The sequence below is a fragment of the Thamnophis elegans genome, chromosome 4, assembly GCF_009769535.1.
Source record: "Thamnophis elegans isolate rThaEle1 chromosome 4, rThaEle1.pri, whole genome shotgun sequence".
NCBI classification, from domain to species: Eukaryota; Metazoa; Chordata; class Lepidosauria; order Squamata; family Colubridae; genus Thamnophis; species Thamnophis elegans.
The window spans coordinates 31,316,445-31,330,944 of NC_045544.1; the positions used below are offsets into that span (position 1 = coordinate 31,316,445).

Below are 14,500 nucleotides of genomic sequence, written 5' to 3' on the forward strand. Positions count from 1 at the left end.
CCTTCTACCTACCTATCTACTATCTCCCCCTACCTACCTACTGTACTTCTCTCTCTCTCTCTCTCTCTCCCTCTCTATCCCACTATCTACCTACCTACTTAAAAAAAAATTGCCTCTTCAAAACCTTGGTGCATCTTATACTCCGGTGCGTCTTATACTCCGAAAAATATGGGTATGTGTGATTGTTGCATTCAGTTATTTATAAAGTAATAACAGTAAGATAAAACAATTAAAAAAGCTGGTTTATTTTCTGATTTTATTTTATTTCCAGATCATCTTTCAAAGGGACCACTTTAAAAAGTGCCTCACCTCTCTAGCTTGTGATGTCATGGCCAGAGAACGTAGCAACTTTGAAACCTACTCCATGTTCTATGAAAATCTGCTCCGTCGGCAACATCAGCTACTATATCAAAAAGAACAGGTATTCTCCTGCTACTGGTTCTGTAACAGGAAAAGAGGGAAGTGATTCTTCATTTCTTTGAACAAAATGATGTTTACAAATTACTGTTCTGAAAACAGAAAAAAGGTAGAAATTTCTGAAAAGCAAAATTAGTTAAAAGTACATTTCCATTCCGTTTCAGGAAGTGCGCGTCGTAGAAAACAACACAGGAGCTGCTGAAGTGGATCTAAGTCAAGTTAGTGGCTGTGACTTTGGTGCCTTTATTCAGGGAGTCTATGAATGCCTCCTGGTGTCCTTACACTCTAAAGACTTATTTTGAAAGATTGCATTTACAAATAAAATTGTAAATCATTGCTTCTCCCTGTTTTATAGATAGCTAGACTGAGTCATGAGATGATTCTGGAAATAACTGCTCTGCGAGCCAAAGTAACTGATCTGCAAAGAGAAGATCACAACATCAAAGAGAAGATAAGAAAAGAAGTTCAAGAGGATTATGAAGCATTGGTACAAAATATATTTTTGGTGTGTCTGCAAATAAAAGTAGGTACAAACGATACAGAGGGATGTAAAATCAAGTAGATTAGTCCAATGCTTTTTCAGAAAGGTGTTGAAATTTAGTACAATATTTTATGCTTCTCAAGAATAAATGCTAAGTTCCAAAGATCAGGTCCTGTGTAGACAAGACAACAGAGCAACCTGTACATTGTGCCATGTTAATTCTGTCCATGTTTTCCTTACTTCTCAAACTTCCTAAACTGTAAATGGAATTGTTTAACTTCTTTGCTACTTTATTTTATTGGAACTTCACCAGTGAAAAGATCAACTGTCTGCTCATTGTTTTCAGACTACTGTAATGAAGGATGGTACGAGTTAGCAAAAGAAAAAGCAAAAAAAGCAAAATGTAATTCCCCCACATATTATGTCACTGGTCTTGTTTTCATTCATTACATTTTGTTTCTTATCATAGCTCAGTGTATAGAATGTCAATACCAGTGGTGGGTTGCAGGCGGTACGCCCTGGTACAGGTGTACCGGAGCCAGCCCAGAGCACTGGATACTGTTCCAGTACGGTGCTCCGGAGGGCCCATCCGCCGCCCATGTTCCTGACCGCTGTTTAAAGGCTTCCGCGCTTCCGTGCAGTCACATGATGCGTACAGCGCCTGTGCAACGCTTTGCAGAGCAGCTGGAGCAACATGGAGATGCTAGGACGCATGCATGCGCTGTATGTGTGTGTGCACGCTGCGTGCGTCCATGAGGATGCTTCCAGCCCTGTTCCAACCATACCGGTTGGAATGGTATTTGCAACCCACCACTGGTCAGTACACACTATGAAGTAAAAGCAAACAGCCCCAATGTGCTTTTTTTCAAGAGGCAAATTCACTTTTTTGAAGTCCAAGGGGAAAGTCCAGTTGTCTCTTGAAAAAAGCAGCTTTAGGACAACCATGACTGGATGGCTGAGAATCTCCATAGACATAAAAACAAACAGAAATGTCAAATTTGGTTTTTATTTAATGGAAAGCTGGCTTCAAAAAGCTTTTGCCAGAAATGAATTGGTTTTATTTTCTCATGTTGCCTTTGTTTACTAGGTAGGGATTAGGAGAAATGTCTAGGTTGCTGGTCAGTGTTTATTTTACAAATCATAATGTTAAAAATGGGGAGATTTTATTTTTGTGTTTCCAGATTTTAAAAATCTTACAGAATTGTTTTCTTAAAATTCACTTATTTGAAAAGAGACATTAAGTTTGACTTTGTGTTATGGCTGCAGGGGAAAGTAGATGAATATCGTCTAAACATGAACAAACAAATGTCAGAAATCATCAGTGAAGTGAGAAAAGAAGGTGTGGAGAAAATTATTAATCTGAAGAAAAAGTTTGGATCTACAAAGGGTAACAGTGCGGTTGAAGAACATTTGGCTCAGGTAGCCCTTTAGTTTGCTCAACGTTTAGGAACAAAAGAAACAAATTATGACCTAAGGTCAAAATAAAAAACAAGCTTAGAATTGCAATTTGATATACATGCATTAGAGAAATCCCTCTGAAAGCTATTAAAGCAAAGAAAACAAAGCATGTAGACATTAAATTTTCTGTATTCTGATATTGAGTAAGAATTATGCTAGTTTCTATGGCTTTTTCTTTTGAATTGTTACCAGATATTGTCTGACTTTCTCATTTATTAAAATAATGTGTTATGAATTAAAATATATCTGGTCTGAATTTAACATCTTTCTGAGATTGATTGTATTTAGGTTTTGAGACTAGAAAAGCTGAGCTAATTTGAATTGCGCCTCTGCCTGAGTTAGCCTTCTCTTTTCTCAGTCTAAGTTCCTTTCACATCAGCCATATTGGGGAGATCAAGCATCTGATGAACTTAATGCTAAACAAAATGTATCCATTAGCAATTTTTATTAATTTTTATGGACGGATATATACAAATATGTGATGAAGACAAAAGTTATTGAAAAAATGCATTATTGGGGATAAAAATCTATTTCTTTTATAACTGTTTAAATGTAGAAAATCTTCCTGTTTTCCATATAAATATATCCATATAATATTTAATCCATTTATATCCATATAAATATGAATTTAACAATAAAAAAACAATTGCCTGAGATAAATTGTCTGCTGATTTTTGCTCATCGCATAATTTACAGCGTCATCAGAAACACAATCCTACTGAGTTCAGTGAACATTACTCCCAGATTAAATGTCTGTAGAATTTCAGCCTGAGATGCTTTATAATGTTTCAAATAGCAATGGATGAACTTTTCACATTTTTAATTTTATGAGAAAACAAAACCTCTGAAAAATATATACTCGATATCAGGAATGGAAGATGATGATATCGCAGATTTTATTCAGAACCAAAAATCTGATGATTGATTCTATACGTATCTCATTGTGAGCATAGTTATAATGCAAAAAAAGAATATGCTAGGGTCCATTTCATCATAAGCCGAACTACTGCTCTGGGTATTCCTGAATAGCCATTGAATATTTTTGTATTATGGAGAGAGATTATATGACATACAATTTAATATGTCTTGGAGTTTCTGTTTTGTATTCATATCTCTTTCCTCACTGGAACAGAGACTGATGCTTAAAGGGCTGTTGCAAGGATTTTGGGGAGAGAATGCTAATAGAAAGAACCTGTGCTCTTTAGCAGGGGAAGTTGCAGGAACTACGGGATGAAAACAGTGAATTGGAGAAGTTGTTATGCAAACTGAAGGTCTTAAAGTTCTGGAAAGAAACAATGCAAAAAGCACAATTTTTGAGAACATTGCAAGAAGTAGAGAAGGTGAGATTTCCTAAAAAAAGGCTACTGGCTTTTTAATAAGAGTATAATAAATAAACATGTAAATCATGACAATTTTTGTTTTAAAAAAATAGCATAAATTGGGATTGGACTAGTCTTCAGGATAGAATATATGTTTTGCTTATATGCGTGCTCGCTTCTACACAAAGATATTAATCAGCTTCTGAAAATAACACATGCATTAATTAAAGCATTGCATAACCTTGCAGGCCAAATGTGCACACCCTATGTCCCAAAATTGTGTTGCTGAGATTTAATGAATGCTTGTTTTAAATTAAAATAGGATTGAAATTACTTTCCACTCTGAATCCCCCTAAAAATAGTCATTTTTTCTCATTTTTATGCTAGTTATGGCTTGGTCCAGCTTTTTAAAGGATGGGAATAGAAACAGGAAGTGTTCCATTATAGAATGACCTCATTACATGATCAGTTAAAGCACTAAACCTGGCAAATAGTTGGAATCTGATTTGTGGCCTCCACTCTCTCAAATATTGCCCATACCTATATTGCAGGATCACTGAGAAAGGCAGAAGTTTTCATGTCATTTTCTTTCTGTTGCTTCTTTCAGTGATTAGCATTTGACTTTAGCAAGAAAGGAAATGAAATGTTGGCTGTCTGCCTCCTGCCAGTTCTGTGGCAGATAATTTTTAATGTTTACATCAGGAGTGGAAAAATATCTATTGCCAAGCATCTAGCTGCAGGCAGCTGACAGATGGGTGATGGGGAAAATGAGAAGAGCTCCTAGGGACTGAAATCCGCACCAATGTCCCCAAAGGTACTTTAAGGTGCCTCATGGGTTTGTTGTACAGAAAAATAGTTACGTATGCTGCCTTGGGTTGGCAAATGAGAGGTGCAACATTAATCAATCAGCCATAGCAACTGAGTGCTTAGTTCACCATAGCCTCATAAATCTAAACAGCCTATTTAACTGTACAGTTGCAAGAAAAAGTATGTGAACCCCTTGGGATTACATGGAGTTTTGCATGAATTGGTCATAAAATGTGCTCTGAACTTCATCTAAGTCACAACAATAGACAAACACAGTCTGCTGAAAATAATACTACACAAACATTAGATGTTGCCATGGTTTAATTGCACATAACATGTAAACATTCACAGTGCAGGGAGGAAAAAGTATGTGAGCCCCTAGCCTAATGACGTCTCCAAGAGCTAATTGGAGCCAGGAGTGAGCCAACCTTGACTCCAATCAGTGTGATGATATTGGATGTGTTGCTGACAGCTGTTCTGCCCTTTAAAAACACACACCTGTTGTGGGTTTACTGGTTTCAAGAAACACTGTCTGATGTGAACCATGCCTCGCAGAAAAGAGCTCTCAGAAGACCTACGATCAAGAATTGTTGACTTGCATGAAGCTGGAAAGGGTTACAAAAGTATCTCCAAAAGCCTTGATGTTCATGTGTCCACGGTAAGACAGACTGTCTACAAATGGAGAAAGTTTAGCACTCTTGCTACTCTCCCTAGGTGTGGTTGTCCTGTAAAAATGATTGCAAGAGCACAGTGCAGAATGCTTCATGAGGTAAAGAAGAATCCTAGAGTGTCAGCTAAAGACCTATAGAAATCTCTGGCACATGCTAACATTTTTGTTGACACATCTACAATAAGGAAAACATTAAACAAGAATGAAGTACATGGGAGGACACCACGGAGGAAGCCATTGCTGTCCCAAAAAAAATATTGCAGCATGTTTGAAGTTTGCAAAAGAGCACCTGGATGTTCCACAGCACTACTGGCAAAATATACTGTGGACAGATGAAACCAAAATTGAGTTGTTTGGGAAAAACACACAATACTATGTGTGGAGAAAAAAAGGCACAGCACACCAACATCAAAACCTTATCCCCACTGTAAAACATGGCGGAGGGAGCATCATGGTTTGGGGCTGCTTTGCTACCTCAGGGCCTGGATGGATTGTTGTCATTGATGGGAAAATGAATTCCAGAGTTTATCAAGATATTTTGCATGAAAACGTACGACCATCTGTCTGCCAACTGAAGCTCTGCATGGGATGGGTGATGCAACAGGACAATGACCCAAAGCATACAAGTAAGTCAACACAAAAATGGCTTCAACAGCACAGAATACGTCCTCTGGAGTGGCCCAGTCAGAGTCCTGACCTCAACCCGATTGAAATGCTGTGGCATGACCTTAAGAGAGCGATTCACACCAGACATCCCAAGAATATTGCTACACTGAAAGAGTTTTGTGAAGAGGAATGGTCCACAATTACTCCAGATTGTTGTGCATGTCTGATCTGCAACTACAAGAAACGTTTGGTTGAGGTTATTGCTGCCAAAGGAGAGTCAACCAGTTATTAAGTCCAAGGGTTCACATACTTTTTCCTCCCTGCACTGTGAATGTTTACATGTTATGTGCAATTAAACCATGGCAACATCTAATGTTTGTGTAGTATTATTTTCAGCAAACTGTGTTTTTCTATTGTTGTGACTTAGATGAAGTTCAGAGCACAATTTATGACCAATTCATGTAAAACTCCACATAATGAAAATGAAATGAAATAATCCCAAGGGGTTCACATACTTTTTCTTGCAACTGTAGTTGTAGAAAGAATAATTTCTCCCACATTAAGATATATTCTGCCAATTTACGTTGGCTATGGACATGCTTATTTAAACTAGAGAAAGGTCACATTTAATGATTGTATAGTACTTTTTATTTCAGAAGAGGTGAGATAAAGCAGCAGTATAAGCAGCAATGATGTGAAAATTAATAGTCAGAAATGAAAGAAGTGGAGATTTTCTGATGTTTGTTCAGTATTAAGCCTTAAAAGATCTACAGTACACCCAAAAAATATGGGGACCTCTTAAAGGAGACAAAGTAAAACACATTGTAAAGGAGACAAAGTTAACAACCTTATAAATAATTCAGCCTCTGAGACTTGATTCTCTAGCTTAGATCTTGCTAAATCCTTTGCTTTTACAGGAGGCTATTCAGAATAAAAAAGAGTGCTTGCAATCCCAGATGAAGGCGGAAGATGAGGCCATTTTATTTAATCATCAGTTGAGAGCTGTAAAGAAAGTCTTGGCAGAATCTCAGACCGAAAATAAAAGGCTGAAGCAACAACTAGAGAAACAGGTATCTGCCCAAGCTCATCATATACCACGCAGCCAATAAAATCCTCTTATTTTATTATTTTTACTAAATTCAATAACATCTCCCTCATTTTTAAACTGTATTTTTATGTATTTCGTTTTTCTTATATAATTTTAACAAGAATCTCTGTATTTCTTCCACCTACAAAAATTTAACCATTAAAACCTCAATCTGTTTAAAACATACAAATGGAATCAACATAAGCATTGCTTGCAAAATATCTCCGCATTGGCGACAGGAAGGGCATCCAGCCAGTACATACTCTGCTAACTCCATTCAGTTGTCCAGACTCCACCCCACAAGGGATTATGGGGTCGTTAAAAGATGATGATTGCTTGCAAAATATTAATCATTCTGGAATCAAAATACACTTTCACATTAACTCCTCAAAATTTAAAAATATTTTTCTATCTCTTAGAAATCATCTAGATGATACATTTAGAAATGCTCTTAATAAATAAAATTGGTATTATCCTGGGAATAACAGACTAATATAATAACATCTGGATAGTGTATAAAACCTATTTATTTTCTATATCCTTTGGAACTTCATATTTCAAGTTGGGCCTGTTTTTCGCCCTCCCCAGGCTCTGGAGGCTTTCCTGAAGCCTGGGGTGAGTGAAAAATGGCCCAACAGGAAGTTCAGGAACAAACTTCCGGTTGACCCGTTGGGCCGTTTTTTGCCCTCCCCGGGCTCTGGAGGCTCTCCTGAAGCCTGGGAAGGACAAAAACGGCCTCCCCCAGAAGGCCAAAAAATCAGCTGGCGGAACTGAGGCCTGCCGTGCCAGCTAATATGGCTCTGCGTGCCACTTGTGACACCTGTGACATAGGTTCACCATCACAGTCCTAGAGTGTCTCTCATACATTAAAAACAAGCCAACTCTCTAGAAAGCAATCTGACATTACAATCTAAATCTAAATGACTGTTGTAATAAAATGATGTGAGAGGCAAATTACTTTACATTCTACTCCTAAAGATTATAAAAATGAAAAAAATTAACTTATTTTTTAAATATGGAATGAAATAATTTTTGCTTCCTGCAGTCAATTTTAATCACTCTTTTATTTGAATATTTTAGGCAGCATTGCAAACCATATCCTGTATTTTGATAAAAATATTGTCTCTGTATATAGTATAGTCTATATTAATAAATGTATTTATTCAGTTTCTTTTCTCCTGAGGTTAAACATAGTATTATACAAATCTTGTTAATATTTTCATATAGGAATATTTACTTCAAGAAGCAGAACGTAAGATTAATCGAGAATTTGGCAAAAGACAGCAATTAGATTTGATTAAGACAGCAAACTTGGATAAACTGTTAGAAAACCTTGGAGAGAGAGAAGTGAAGTTGTTGAACCTGACAGAAGAATCAGAAAAATCCTCTAAAACAAGACATCTTCAGGAAGCCAAGATGAAGAAAGAAATTCAACAAGTAAGGTTATAAATATTTTAGTGAGTTACCAAAGGATGTATTTTCGTACATGCTTTGAAAACTTCTTGCTAACATGAGTACAAAAAATGTCATGCACCAGAATGTATATTTGAATTTTAAAATGCAGTAATGATAGACAGATGATCCAGATTTTTTTTTACATTTTTTGTTGCACCTTTTATCGTTTTTACAAAAAAAAAAAAAAAATCAAGGCAGCAAACATACTTAATATTCTTTTCTCCTATTTTCCATGCAACCACCTTGTGAGGTGAGTTGGGCAGAGAGAGTGAGTGACTGATCCAGTCATCCAGCTGGTTTTTCATGCCTCAGGCAGGAGAAGAACCTGTTTACTGGTTTCTGGCCTGATGCCTTAACCACTAGAGTAGACCCATGCAGAAGAGCTTCCACCTTTGGCTTCCACTTACCTTCAGATCATTTTTGTCTGGCAGAATAAGGACACCATTATTTTGTAGCTAATATATTTTATTGCTGCCCTACGGCTTTTCTGATTTTCTATAGTCATCTGTTCTAAACTGATAGGCTTGTTCTGATGCTAGTATGTAGTTGATATGGAATATGTATGCCATCCTTGCCTCAGGGCAATTAATTTGTCTGTTTGTAGTAGTTGAGCACAGTTGGGGTTAATTTTTATTCATTTTCTGAGTTTTTCCAAACTGGTCTGGAAGATTGTCACTTTGTATTACTGTTGCTTTCTCCTGCTAGATTTAAAAAAAAAAAATCCAGGAGGGTGATTAGCATTTGCCCCATCATGGGTAGTCCTAGGGAGCCTAATTTACTATCAATCCCTTTATCAATCCCTTTCTGCCCCTGTGGTTGTACAGCCACCGGGGAGGGTGAAAAAAAAAAAAGAAACAGAGGATCCAGAAAAGTCTTGTTTTCACAAAGCTGTCTCATATTTACTTCTATCTTGGAAGCAGGAAAGTACAATTAATCCCAACATAAACTTCATTTGATCACATGGAATTGCTTTGTTCTCAAACAGTCATATGGCTGCTTCCATCGAAATTTAATCCCTTCTGGTTTAGCTGACAATATTAATTTAACTAAAGTTAAAAGCATTTCCTTTCTTTTCTTGTGTGCACTCAAGTGTTTTAAGTATGGATCATAATATGAATTTGGGATTATTTATAAACATGTATATATACACCTATTTTAGATAAGAAGCCAGCTGACCCAGGAACGCAATTTAAAGCTGAATGCTTTCCAGAGGATACATGAGCTGCAGTGTCAACGTTATGACTCAGAAGCTGCAATTTCCCAGAAATGTTCCCCTGCAGGTATAAATGTAGTTTGAAAGATAATTGGTTGCAATTATACATTAGTTCCATTGCACGGTTATTATTCCAAACAAAAACAAAATCAGCAGTAAGAGTCTATGGCCTTGGAAAGGTAGGGAAGGTGAAAGCAATTAAAGAAATAAAACCAGGCCTTTCTCTAAGAATTATGTCAGTACGTCTCATTTGCCAACATGCTCAGATGTACTCATCAATTAATTTCAGTGAGCCAAAAGCCGTGGAGAAAAATAGTAACAATGGCATAGGATACAATTCAAATAAATTACCATATTATTCTCAGAACCCTCAATTTTGAATGAAAAGGTGAGAGATTCTCTCACTCTTAGTTTTGCTAACTAATGCTATAGTCCTATGTTGAAATTAATCTAAAATGGACCTTGAAAATATTTATTGAATAGCTTCAGTACGAACGTTATCCATTATCCAAAGTCAGTATTTTAACACACTGCTGCCAAAAAGCAGACTTCTTGTAGCCCCCAGTCAGTTCATATTTGATATATGTGCCAAAATAGCAGGATCTTGTTCTTTTCTATTAACTTGGCATCCCAATTTCCCTTCTATTGCATTTGGGGTTTTTTTGTACCATTTCACAAATTTGTTACTTGTGCCTCAGGGCTGAAAATATATCAGGATTTATATTGTAACAGGGGGACCAAAGCATACCTCTCTGCTCTTACTGCATGGACAGTTAACTGCCTATTGGCCTATTTCAGGTAATCAGGTCCCTTTGGGGTAGGGAGGAGTTGGGGAAGCCCTTTCAAGACTGCTGTGAGTTGCTAAACTTCACTCAGGGTTGGACTCTGGGCAGATCCTTTGGAAATAAGCAAGACACACCTGAGTCCTGTAATCTGGGACTTAAACTGGTTGATCCTAAGGAAGTGAACAGGGCTTCGATGAGCTCAGCCAAGTATGGTCTGGGCCCATGCCCCTTTTGACTGATTAAGGTGTCCTCAGAAGTGGCATGTTTGGCCCCAAATGGTTAATACATGTGGGAGGGGCTGGCACAATCTGCCTTGAAGGAAGCAGATTTGCCCCATCCTTGGACCAATCATGTTAGACAATGTTCATCCAGATGTTTTTAGTGAAGGTGGTTGCCACTCAGCTTCCCAGGGCCCTGGGGGAAGTGATTTATATGGACCTTTTCAGTTTGGGTTTAGGCTGGAAAAGATATTGGTTGTGGTTGCTTTTGACTTTTGATGGGCTTGGGAGAGGAGTGGTGCAACCATCCTCACTGTCCTAGAACTGTCAGCAGCTTTAATACAATGGTATCTTTCTGGATTGCCTTTGGGGGTTGGGAGCAGGAGCCATTGCTTTCCATTGCCAGCCCATCCAGTTCCTCACAATCTCCAAACAGGCAGCACTGCAACAGCATTGCCTATGTACCTTGGCTTGATGTATCATCAGCTTAAATGTATCATTTAATTCCAGACAGGGTTGCATTCCCCAAACTGAGCTTGTAATGTGGGGGTTTTGTGGATTCTCTACTCCTACTTATGGAGTAGGTGGCAGTAGCAATACCTAGATTAATTGTTGTTGTTCACAATTGTGAACTTTTCTGGACTAGGAGGCTGTGCTTATGGTCAACTCCCTTTTGGAGTACCACAGTATACTGTACATGGGACTGCCTTTGAGCACTACCCAAAAGCTACAACGGTTTCAGGTTGCAGTACATGCAGTGTTGGGCACTCCCAAGTTTGCTCATGTTATAGCCCTGTGCATGAGTTACATTGGTTCCCATTTTCCTTCTGGGTACAGTACAAAGTGCTGTTTATCATTTCTAAAGTCTTTCATGCTATGGGAGTATGTGGTGCTCTCTGAGCTTAGCTGTTTTCTTGCCAATATCTCATTACCCAGCTAAGTAACATTATTCCTGCATTACCCATTGGAGGGAAAAAAACATCTGCCAAAAAAAATAACGCTCCAAGCACCAAGGACGCCACAGTTCAAACTCTGAACTGCATATATTCTTTTTATCAATGGGACTGCCTCTCACTGAGTGCATCTGTCTGTTCCACCAGATGGAAGGGGTAGGTGTGCTCCAGGTTCTTTCTTTGAAATATTGCTAACTAATGTCTTTTCTGTGGCTTCCCTATTTTGTGGAATATGTTCCCTGACGATCTGGGAGCCACCCACCCTTTTAGCCTTCCAAAAGGCCATCAACCCTAACCTTATTGTGTGCTCAGCTGAGGTAGTGATGGGAATTTGCAGATGGTTACAGGGGCATCCTAGGAGAATGTTTCAGGCACGGGAGTTTTATGATTTTAATGCTCTTGTAGTTTTGTTGTGAGTCACCCAGAATTATCTTCTGACATGAGCCATTTAATCTTTTCCATAATTATAAATAAATGCTCCACAATATAGATCCAGGTAATTTGATCCATGAAACACTTGCATGCATTTAAACCTGCATCATATAAGTTTATTACATCCCCATCAGTAATGAAGCATTACCTAAATCCATGCCATATAGGAATGATCTCTGTGAACACCTTCTTTGTACCAGTTCTTAATTGCTCAAATGACATGACTATTATCTATTTGTACAACTGGGAAGAAACGTTTTAAAAAACCATTACCGGGGATTTATTTGATGAACCCTGGATGAACTCTTGGTTCTATTTACATGCACAAATGCTTAAAGTTAAGACTCCAGTGCTTGACAATATCATACTGATCAAACAGCAGCTGCATTATATCATATCCCTATTCAAAAATACCTTTATTGAGTTGTGGGAAAGCTAAGACAGTATGAGCAGTTGAGGATGATGTGGCAACAAAAATGTCAGAAGATCCAATCTTATCCATTTTAATAAATGTTAACTAAATTTGAAATCTGATTAATCATAACCTAAACTTGCCACCCTGAATTCCTAAAAGCAGAATACAAATCTAACAAAATGTGATGCATCCAGATCTGTTAAAAATGGGAGCATTTTGATATTTTTTTATTTTTCTTATCTTATCTTAAATTCATTTTAGATTATTTATGTTCTTGCTTTCAGTTACAAGAAGCTCTGCTAATCTTTCATACATTACCAAAAGCAAACCTTACTATTTTCCAGGTAAGAACAACTAAGCTATCAACATCATTTCTCATTTTAATTTTAGCGTACTATCTTGGAAAGCTTTAAGGAAAAATATATAAACACATAGGCTCTCTTTACCAAGTAGTTATTAATCTATTATATAAAAGCAAATAAAGTTCACGGATGATAAGTTTTTATAAACAGTGGAAATTTATTACTATCTCATTGCCACCATGATGTTTACAATGTCCCAAGCTGAGCTTGACCTCTGGTGATTACATGGACATATCACTTTGTTATACTGTACATGTAGACAGAGAGGTAAAAATATTAAAGCCTGTCATCGTCCAGAATGTTTTTCAACTTCCTAGTCAAACCTACTTGATTGCTCGGAGTGCTACACCTACATCCTAGTAAGAAAAGTAATTTAAAGGATAACCTAGCTAACTTGGACTAATGTCAAAAAAAGCTAAATTGTTATATTTGGATGGAATACTATCAAGACTGTCCAGGGCCTGGAAATTGAGAAAAAAATTAGAAGCAGTTGCCACCCTACTTCAAAAGTATTGCCAAGATTTCAGACACATTCTGTTTAGATTGCTATAAAGTTCATTCGCACACTTCAATTGTCATCCACACCAGCACTGGAAACATTCTAATGAATAAACATCTTTTCTGTGTAGAGCTGTGAATGGGATGTATTAACAAAGAATACAATGTAGCATTGTGTACCTGTGCACAAAAATATTCCAGAAATTGTTCCAAGCTCTAAGATTAACTGTACACATTAATCAAAGCCTAGAATCTACTGCTGGTCTTGTGCAATGACATCATTGCATATTGTGCTCTGTTTACATTGTTAGAGGTAGAGGTACACCAAATGCTTTGATGTGGAATGTTTAAAGCACCAAATTCCACAAAATGTCTTGCATCAAATGTGAAACTGACAGAGTATTTTGGAAGTAGCCTGAGCTCTTGACAGAGATTAATGAGTTTAAAACACCTCCAAAAATGCTGGAAACCACAGGATGTTTGTAAACGGTATATTTTCAAGAAGAGATATGTAATCGCTTTGATATGATCTAGAAGACATGCTTGGAAATTATTTAGAGACCAAATGCAGTACCTGTTCAACTGGAGAGAGGCTGTAACATTACCAGTTAACCTAAATAGAGCAGAACTTGCAGAGATTACCCAAAACAGGTGGTAGATTCTCATTCTCATGTGTTCTGAAGCACACTACTTTCAAGCCAACCATAATAGGTGCTATCACACTACAGTGACTTTCAAAGGGGAGAAAAAGTGATTAGTACCAATCTTGAAAATAAACACATCTGCTTCTAGTGTCTATTAGAATGATGGCTGTGCAATCCCACTCAGCTGCCATCTACAATTGTAAGGCAAGTTGCTATTAGGAATGCCTATGCAAACAAAAAATAGGTTATAGATTTGTCTGGGGAAAAAAATCACCTTTTTTGATATGCGATGCTATCCCTATTCCCAGTGTGAGGAAGCATTCTTTGTTTTTGTTACAATATATTTTATAGGGATAGATTTGCCCAATAGAAGGTAAAAAGCTATCATTGACTTTTTTACGGGGGTGGGGGGTGCGAGGAGAGGTTTTGTTTTTAGATGAGCAACTATATAACATTATATATATTGCATTTATATTTCAGGCTCTTCTTCATGCAGTCAGAATGCAGAATTGCCAACATTCATATTAACCAAAGATTCCACTCAGAATCTTTTGACAGCCAAAACCAAGTTAGAGAAAATCCCTAGGCCAAAAACAGTGAGTAGTGAAAAGTTAATGAAAACATCAGACGAGAAGTAAAGTTATCCAGTCAAGAGTGCAACAAGTTTATTAATTTGAAGG

The 14,500-nt window shown here is 37.4% G+C and overlaps 1 protein-coding gene across 1 annotated transcript in view; it reads left to right on the plus strand.

Moving 5' to 3' along the window:
- LOC116507423 (coiled-coil domain-containing protein 162-like) overlaps positions 1-14,500 on the plus strand; it is a 32,670-nt gene that overhangs the window by 16,314 nt on the left and 1,856 nt on the right. Inside the window, exons 11-20 of the mRNA XM_032215541.1 lie at positions 272-421; positions 582-635; positions 773-940; positions 2,165-2,317; positions 3,562-3,696; positions 6,676-6,828; positions 8,073-8,282; positions 9,460-9,580; positions 12,601-12,660; positions 14,301-14,416. Of these exons, the coding sequence (XP_032071432.1) occupies positions 272-421; positions 582-635; positions 773-940; positions 2,165-2,317; positions 3,562-3,696; positions 6,676-6,828; positions 8,073-8,282; positions 9,460-9,580; positions 12,601-12,660; positions 14,301-14,416 (1,320 nt within the window). The remainder of the gene's footprint in view (positions 1-271; positions 422-581; positions 636-772; positions 941-2,164; positions 2,318-3,561; positions 3,697-6,675; positions 6,829-8,072; positions 8,283-9,459; positions 9,581-12,600; positions 12,661-14,300; positions 14,417-14,500) is intronic.